The sequence below is a fragment of the Nematolebias whitei genome, chromosome 12 (assembly GCF_014905685.2).
Source record: "Nematolebias whitei isolate Nwh7 chromosome 12, NemWhi1, whole genome shotgun sequence".
Classification (NCBI taxonomy): domain Eukaryota; kingdom Metazoa; phylum Chordata; class Actinopteri; order Cyprinodontiformes; family Rivulidae; genus Nematolebias; species Nematolebias whitei.
The window spans coordinates 16474888-16484747 of record NC_056509.1 but is presented as its reverse complement, the minus strand read 5'-3'; the positions used below and the strand labels follow the sequence as shown (position 1 = coordinate 16484747).

Sequence of the window (9860 nt, the reverse complement as noted above, 5' to 3'; positions counted from 1 at the left end):
TTTTTTTTTTTTTTTTTTTTAGATGGCCTCCTTTCTCCCCTTACAGCCATCCTCTCCACACCATTATTATGAAATATTTATTCTAGTGACTATCTAGTGTAGGTTTTTTTTTAATAGGATAGAAAGAAAGAAAAGACAAAGTAAGACTCCAAAATATAAGAAATATACACAAAGAGAGCACACGGCAAAACACCCGGCCACTGTCTGTTCACCTGCAAAGAACATGACAAAACACAGCAACAAAATACATACGTATAAAGAACTTAAAATATTCATGACTTTGCAGTAAGTTTCCATAAATATATATACCCATACCTACGCCTATATACATACATACATACACATGAATATACATTAATATACATATCTATATATCTACATATAAAGCCTACATAAGCATCCCTGCTTCTATTTGTGTGTGGTTGTGAGCATGCATAAGTGTATAAGGCTTCTCTAATAGAACATTTAATAGTAACTGTGAAGCAGCAGAGACCCAACCCCCAAGACCAGAGGCAGACGAAAAAGGGGGGACCAGAGCCCAAGACCCCAGGAGGGACCCCGACCGCGGAGCCCCCAGAGCCACCCACACAGGACGAACCACTCACCCACCCCCCAGAACAGACCACAGGGGAGAACCGGAAGATCCCCACCAGCGACCACATACAGTGACCCCCCGGGGCCAACAGCGACAAACTCATAGGCCTCCGTCGGAACCCGCCGCACCGATGTAGGTCCAGGTCCGGGCACCGAGGCCCGGGCACCGAGGACTCACACCACCCAGGCCAAGGCCCGACAGGGCCAGAGGACCCGAGCCCCACCAGGCAGACACCAGGCCGAGCCGACACACGCCCAAGCGCCCAGCCTCCGACACCAAGGGCCCCAAGCGCGCCGGCAGGCAAGGGCACACCCCACCAGGGGGCCGCGCGATAGGGGCGCGATGCCAAGCACCCCCAGTTGTATCAAAGAGGGGGCAGTCCGAGTCTCGGCCTAACAAATACCCATTCATACACAGACACAATCACACAATCCCAACCTCAGTCTCACATTCACTCACTCAAAGACATACAATAACGATACTTTTCATTCTTTCATTCCGACTATTTCTAGCTGGAATCTCTCAGCCTCACACACCAACTCCGGCTCCTTCCCCACCAGAGAGGTGACATTCCACGTCCCAATAGCCAGCTTCTGTAACAGAGGTTCAGACCGCCAGGGTCCCCGACCTCGGCCACCACCCATCCCACATTGCTCCTGACCCCTTTGGCCCCTCCCACAGGTAGTGAGCCCATGGGAAGGGGGACACACGTCGCCTTTTCAGGCGTGCCTGGCCGGGCTCCATGGGTAAAAGCCCAGTCGCCAGGCGCTCGCCAGCGTGCCCCGCCTCCAGGCCCGGCTCCAGAGTGGGGCCCCGGTGACCCACGTCCAGGTGAGGGAACATTGTTTCCATAGATTATACTGGTCATATGGGGTCTTTGGGCTGCACTTTGTCTGGTCCCTCACAGTAAAACATTCAAATCAAAAACAATAAAATAAAACGCAACAAATCCATATTGGATCATTACAGCCATCAACAGCTGTTACATCCTTTATTCGTTGCGTGTGATTTATCATTTTCCTCCTCCACCATAACCCTCAGCACTGGCTCTCCTCAGGGATGTGTGTTGAGCCCCCTTCTGTTTACTCTGCTCACATATGATTGTGCAGCTACCCATCCAGGCTGTCACATTGTAAAGTTTGCAGATGATACAGCGGTGGTGGGATGCATCACAAACAATGATGAGTCCAGCTACAGGCAGGAGGTGGAACACCTGGAGAGCTGGTGCAGAGAGAATAACCTTCACATCAATGTGAAGAAGACAAAGGAGATGATTGTGGACGTCAGAAGGAACAAAAACACCTACACCCCCCTGAACATAAGAGGATCTGCGGTGGAAGTGGTCTCCAGCTACAAGTACTTGGGTGTACACATGAATGACAACCTCAGCTGGAGCAACAACACCACCAGCCTGATCAAGAAAGCTCATCAGAGACTCTACTTCCTCAGACGGCTGAGGAGAGCTGGTCTGGGAAGCTCAGTCTTCACCTCCTTCTACAGGTGTGCAGTGGAGAGCATCCTGTGCTCGAGCATCAATGTGTGGCATGGAGGCTGCACAGCTGCAGAAAGAAAAGCTTTGAAGAGAGTGGTGAAGGCTGCACAGAAATCTGTTGGAATCAGTCTCCCCACCATCACAGACTTCTACACCTCCAGATGCAGGAAGAGGGCCACCTGCATCATGAAGGACCCCACTCACCCAGCACACACACTTTTTGCCCCACTCCCCTCAGGAAGGAGGTTAAGGAGCATTAAGTGTAGAACCACTAGACTGAGGAACAGCTTCTACCCTGAGGCTGTTAGACTCATGAATCTCTAACTAGAATAATCACTGTGAAAAACCATATCATGTTGCTGCTGATCTGTTTCATGTTGCTGCTGATCTGTTTCAATGTTGATGTGTTCATGCGTGCACATCTGCTCACAGACTCATGTTCATGTTTGTGCTGATGTTCAATGTTTTATGTTATGAGTGCTTAGTGTATATTTAGTTGATGTTTTTCTTAGTTCATAACTTAGATGTTATTACTGTTTTTCTTATACATTTTATTGTTGGATGTAACTGGGACCCTGCGTACATAATTTCGCTCCACCACATGTACCACATGAGGTGCAAATGACAATAAAGAAACTCTGACTCTGACCCTGATTTTGAGACAGGTTTATTCCTCTAACAATGTAAGCTAACAAACATGCTAACAGCTAGCCAGAACCGTTCTGCCTTAGACACAAAACTATACAATTTGTTTTACTCACCTTTTGCTCCTCCATTAATAAAATGGCATCTTCGGGGCTCCTCGAGCACGTAAATAGTCACTTAAATCTGACATGTTGCTCCAAAACGTTAGCTATCCTTCTGCACGACTCAGATCTCTGATACGGAAGATGGTTGCTCCCTGCCGTCCATCAGCCTTAAAAAAAAAAGTCAGAATTCTGAGATTAAAGTCAGAATTCTGAGATTAAAGTCAGAATTCTTTTTTTTTTCCAGTGGTCCTATTCTTTTTTTTTTCCAGTGGCCCTAATCCTCTTCCGTAGCTTTTTAATATTTGGACTGCTTGCAGCAATTGTTTTCCTGGTTGAAATGCATTATTGTAACCTTCTACTGGCTGGTTTGTGAAACACTGCTCACCCCTGTGATACAGACCTGATCTTAGTCCGTGGTGTTGCTGATATTAAAAAAAAAGTTTTGTCTGATTTAAAAATAAACATAGTACAGCTCGGCAGCTGACAGATTTTAGCAGTTGCTGTAAGGATCGCAGGATTCGTGAGCAGTGTTTTTTAAATAGTTTAAAAATATTTTTTACTGGAAATTTTAATGTCTTTTTATTTATTTATTTATTTTTAATGATAATGATGCCTATTTTTCCCAGTGCCCCATGGGTCCCCAAATTTGAAGGACAAAATGACAGTGCTAAATATGATGAATGGAAGGAGCAAATACAAGGTCTTTTAGATGCAAATAATTTAACTGAACCACAAAAAGTAAAAATCTTGATTGGTGCCTTGTCTGTTTTACCAAGACGCCAAATCAATCTCTGTGACGATGAACGTGACAAGGTGACAAAAACATTTTCTGTTTTAGATGACTTGTACATAAAAAAGGTTCCTGTGTCTGCTTTACGGTCACATTTTCTTGGTTTTATGCAGAAACCAGGGGAGTCGGTTCAGGCATACGGGCTCCGGTTGAGAGAGCTGTACCAAAAAACTACAGAAATGCAACGCAGAGGAAGCATCCACTGACACCCACCTTAAAGACCAATTCCTGCTTGGCCTGGAGGATGGTGCCTTACTTCAAATGTTAAAGTGAGCTGTGCTCCTGAACCCTGATACAACCTTCAATGCTGTCCATCAAGAGGCCCTCCTCCTGGAAGAAAAGCAACGAAGTTCTTCAAGATGGCCAGAAGTGATTTGTGCTGTGGTAAGAGATCCTGACCCTGTTAGATCTCACCAACAGAGTGACTTGTGGAAACAGGAGCTGAAAAAGGAAATTATGGAGGAAGTGAAGGCTGTAAAGGGAAACAAAGATCTCTTCTCCTCTCCCCTGCCCGGATCATTTACTCGGAAGGAACACACGTTTATGTCAGCATTAAACAGCATCGTTATTCTTACAGACTTCAAAATATGTGAACAAGGGAGAATTGTTTTATATTGCTTGAATTCAGAGACCTTCTGTACAATTCTGACGTGTCTCAAGGTTCTTCCAACATTTATAGACTGTTTTCTCCACCCAGTGACATTTCCTGTTTTCAATTCCTATCCAATAAACACCTTACAGGCTCTCTGAAGTCCCTGTCTGATCTATCAGACACACATTAGCTGTCCTCTCTTTCCACTGAGTATATGACCCATAATCAGCACCAAGCCACACATAATATTACAAAGACTGTGAGACTCTGATTATCCCCTCGGCAACTTGTTACATTATTAAGTCTTACAAAAGTCATTCTGACTTTTATGGACGTCTATGGGCAGCTGTGGCTGAGTGGTTAGAGCAGTCGTCCTCCAATACAAGACTTGGGGGTTCGAACCTCACAGCAGTTACATGCCGAAGTGTCCCTGGGCAAGACACTGAACCCCTTGTTGCCTCCGATGTGTGTCCCATCGGTGTATGAATGTGATCTAAAGCACTGATTAGTCTCATTAGAATGATTTGTTCAATTAGCTTCGTAGAGATCTAGTAGAGTGCTGTATGAATGGGTAAATGAGGACACAGATTGAAATGTAAAGCACTTTGAGTATCTCAATAAGATAGAAAGGCACTATACAAGTACAGTCCATTACAGTCCATTTACCCATTAAGCTACTTATCATTACTTGTTTTATAATTCCCACACTCAAACGATGTGAACTATAATTTAACTTCAGTTACCTGAGGAAGAACCTTTTTGATGTTTTGCTTGTCATTAAAGGCCTCATTAGAAATAAGTCACTATTTTCCTACTGACAGCAGAAAGTGTCATGGCTTGATTTTAAAGTTAGCAGTCCTTGAAAATATATTATTTATTGGCTTATGGCCATATCTAACAGAAATTCTAGCCACCTTTATATGATATATTTTCCATAATTCATAATTAAACCTTATATTCACCAATCCATATTGTTATTTTCCACCATTTATCATCCAAGGTTATTTTTATCCCAACAAGGCCCAGATGAAGGACCTTACCCATGAGTTAATCAGAGACCAGAGATCAATGAGCTTCACACAAACACCAGCACACCCCAGTGTCATCCCTCAACATCCTTGGGTGAGAAGGCGCCAGAAGCGCCACACCAGCTACCGATGGGATGAGGAAGGTAGGCCCATCTGTAGTGTGTGTAGTCAACCAGGTCACATAGCCCGATTTTGCAGAGAGTCTTCTGTAAACCAGCCAGCTTTAAACTAGTGCACCCTACTGTTGAGGCCCATGCAGTGGGGTCATGTCAAGGAGAAGACCAGAGGGCCACTACAGCTTTAGTGGGGAACTGCCCATATTTTTCATTCAACCTTTATTTAGACAGGTAAATCTCATTGAGCCTCGAGGACACATTTACAAGAGAGACCTGAATATGTGGATGTGTCTGTGGGAGGGACCAATTTAAAGGGACTTTTAGATACTGGCTCACATGTGACGTTATGCAGCAGAGCCTATACTTCAAATATTTCCTGACTACAATGTTAACAATGTCACAACCTACATTCAGCTCAAGGGAGCAAATGGCCTTAAGATCCCTTGCACAGGCTATGCTTTAATGGACTTTAAGATTGAGGGTGTTGACATGACCAAAGAGGTGTCTTTGTAGTGACTGATGAATGCTCCACTAATCCCTTCATTATTGGCATGAATATAATAAGACCTTGCTGGGATGTTGTTTTTCATAACCCTGGGAAGCCTTTGTCTTTTCATTGTCAGAGCTCAAGGTCTCAACAGGCATGGAGGGAAGCCTTCACCCTTTGCCAGAGGACAGCCGTTTCCACGGAGGACAGGTTCAAGGGATACATCTGACCAGCTCAATGATGAGGGATCAAAATCCCTGCGAGAAGGGAAGTGGTGGCCTGGGGAAGAGCTCGAGCAGGACCAGCAGGGAGAGACTATTGTGGCCTGGTGGAAGCCCTAGAGGAACCAAACCCTATCTCAGTGGCCCGCACCCTCGCGGTTGTCAGAAACAGTAGGATCCCTGTCCGTCTGAAAAATTTGAATAACTTTCCAGTCATCCTAGAACGCTATCAAAAGATTGGCCGCCTCTACAAACTCGACAGCGTGGATGTCCACGGAGCTTGAGATGTTGACCTGGCTGTTGATGACAATGGAGTGGTACACGTTGGACTGGTGGAGGCTGTGGATGCCCCAGAGGAAAGCCCAAGCTTTGACCTACAGGGGCTAGTGGAACGACCAGGTTTAACACCCGAAGAAGCTGGTAAGCTGACCAATTTATTACAAAAAGGTGTTTTCTAAACATGAGAACTTTGGTCGGACGGATGCCATCAAGCCCACCATTCCAACAGGAGATGCATGGTTTTCTGTACACTTCAATGTTGAGGCTGTCCTCTCTATCCATGTGAATCAAACAGTCCAAAAAAGGCAGCTTGTTGTCGTTTGCATCCTCGCTGGTGAACTTGATGTTGTTATCGACCAAGTTGACGTGTCTGGTGAATGCTTCTATTTCCTTGGCTTGGATTTTTACCTGAGTGGTGTGGTTTATGCATTTCAGTGCAGCGAGTTAAGTCCAGACCTCTATATTGGAGAAACCAACCAGTTACTTCACAGACGCATGACTCAACACAGGACAGCCACCACCTCTGGAAAACTCAGCTGTTCATCTCCACCTCAGGGATAAGGGACACTCTTTTGAGGACCAATCGAGAACACAGATGGTTTGAGAGGGGTGAAGGAAGCAATTTATGTAAAAAGAGAAAAGCCGTCTCTTAACAGAGGAGGAGGCCTCAGATTTCCACTTTCAAAAACCTATAATGAAACTTTAAAACAGATTCCCAGCCGGTTTTCACACCTGATGGAAACAGAGGGGCCTCGTCTGTGAATTAGAGGAACAAAAGACTCTTACTGTTAAGTTTGTTTAGGTGTGAATTGCCAATCTACTATGTGTGTGTGTGTCTTATCTCACTCAGCCTTATAACCTGAATCTCTCACTCTCTGCTCTTTGAATTGAGAAAGCTCCTCGGATGAGGAGCGAAACGTCTTCTGTTACAAATAAAGTCCAGTTGTTTTTGTATTGAACGCTTTTTGAATTCATCATGTCCTGGATGACTGAGAATCTTCACCAGCATACTGCCCACAAATTATGTCCAATTACTCACTTTGTAAGAAGGCTCATCAGAGAATGTATTTTTATTGGCAACTCTGTGGTTTTAATGTTGATTCTACTTTAATGAGAACCTTTTTTGGGCTCAACTTCATCTGTAGGTTGGGATCTTTAACATGTAAAAGCAGAACCAAACTTTCGGGGACTGTCAGGATGTGCAGCAAAATTGCTGGTTTACAGAAGTTCACTGACCTGAACAAGGTGAGGTCAGTTAAAAAGGCCAGACTGAGCCTAACAACAAACCCCCCACCCCCCCAGGGGGGGAGTTCTGCTTGCTTCCATCTGGACGCAGGCATCCACTGCCAGATGCAGGACTAACAGACTGAAATTTTCACTTATCCCTGCAGCAATCAGACTTCTTAATGAGCAGTTGTAGTAGCAGTTTTAGTATATTGTCTTTTCATATATGTTTTCATGTCTGTGACACAAATTGCCCCTCTGGGATAATAAACACTGTTGAACTTAAACTAAGAAAAAGGCAGAATCATTTGATGAATTCTTTATTTAAGTTAGCACATCATTTGATAAAAAAAAACCAAAAAGATAAAAATCTGCTCAACTACATGCATGCTAAAATACAATAATGTCACTAAATGTCTTGGGCTGTGCATTTCATTTTCACACACAGGGAAAATACTAATCAGAGCCTTTTGTGCTGAAAAACAGCCAGCAACACTAGAGAGAGCTGCTTCTGCCCGGAGGTGGAGCACGTCTGTAGTCGACTCACAACATGGATTTTCACAAAACACTAAGCTGAAGACAAAGACTGCTGTCATATACTATTTATGGAAATGCATGCTCATTTCCGGGAGAGTATGGAACACCATTCACAATATATTTACACCTGGATCAGTACAATGAAGCGGTCCAACGGGGTGCTGAGGTAAACAAGAACAGCACGTAGGAAGCGTTTGGACTACGGTTAGAGCAGAAAGTAAAACATGCAAACTGGCTTCATATTTATCACCCAGACTGCACAAACAAGCCAGGACTACTAAAAACTCCTATCTTTGTTACTCCAACCACAGTTAGCGATGGAAGGTTAGCTACCTACTGTTGCAATGACTTTAATGAAACAAAGCATGAGTTTGGACTGTAGTGTTTCAGTCAAAGTCCCTGTTGACCAAGACCAGAGGGGCCACCAGGGTCCACACGTAGAGACAGATGCAGATCCAGCTGGAGAAGATCTTCACCCAGACAGAAGGCCACTTGCTGGTCATGGCCTCATAGGTAGAGTCGGGGCTGCAGACACAAACACAACACAGATCTCAGTCAGAGACACAAAAAAACAGGCTCAGAAGAAAAGTAGGAGGTTTCAGTTATAAACGAAGATAAAATGATGAAGCAGTCTAAACTTGAAGAGTATGCAGACCACGAATATATCGACCGCGATCTACCGGTCGGTCATGAAGGCAATTTGAGTAGATTGCATGGCAAAATAGACGTCAGCTTTTTTTTTTTTTTTTAAACAAACGTCATTGTCCATCCTCACTATGAAATGTCCCTTGATTGACATACAGGGCAGCCAATCAGAGACCGGACCTTTTCTGGCACATAGGTCACCACGCACGCGCAGTCAACCACACCATAAACTTTAGTGTTTCCTCCAGTTTATTTCTTCTAATCTAAACTCAAGAAAGTGTGTAAAATTCATTCAACCTTTATTTCAGGTCTCTCTTGTAAATGAGTCCTCGAGACTCAATGGGATTAGCATGTCTAAATAAAGGTTGAATTAATTTCTACAGTTTAATCCCATTGTAGTATGACATATGCTGGATATATTCATACATTTTTCACGAGTTCTTCATTTTTCTGACTGTGTAAATGTCGTGCATTGAGTTTAACAGAAATGTAACAAGAGACGTTATTTAACTTTGACCCATCAAATGAATGCGGTCATTTATTTGCAGAATCAAAGTTTAACATCAAACATTTACATTAATTTGGCAAAATATGAAAACAATAACAATGGCAAGTTCACAGAAAGTTGGAACAATACGGAGATTGTCCTCACTTCTCAGCAGAACAACAGACATCAATCACACGGCGGTGATTGAGAACTTTGCTTCAGATATTTCTAAAATATCTGTAATGATTTTAGGAGAAAGGAGAGTTTAAGATGGAAAATGGAGATTTATCTTACAGAGAGATGTGTGAGGGAGTTTATCTGTAGGACCAGAACAACACGCTCTTTGGGGAATCAGCTTGGCCACGGTACACTTGGTCGAAATAGAACCTTCTACCTGGTTGATGATAAAATCAGCGTCGGCGTAGGGTTCCTTTCTGACTCTTTCAGCGTCTCCATGAGGACAGCCAAACCCTTAGAGAGTCGTGCGAGGTTATCCAAACAGAAGTTATAATTCCCAAAATCCTCTCTGCATCCTGGATTGTCAGAATTCTGAACTCCTTCAGAACTCTCTTCAGAGAGTTAAACTCTGGAACTCTTCTCCATAAGCTGCATCAGAGA

General features: G+C 43.9%; 1 protein-coding gene across 1 annotated transcript in view; it reads right to left on the bottom strand.

Moving 5' to 3' along the window:
* Window positions 1-7877: 7877 nt before the first annotated feature.
* The window catches only part of serinc1 (serine incorporator 1), a 41715-nt gene continuing 39732 nt past the window's right edge, over window positions 7878-9860 (bottom strand). Inside the window, exon 10 of the mRNA XM_037685288.1 lies at window positions 7878-8635. Within this exon, the coding sequence (XP_037541216.1) occupies window positions 8497-8635 (139 nt within the window). The 3' untranslated portion in view covers window positions 7878-8496. The remainder of the gene's footprint in view (window positions 8636-9860) is intronic.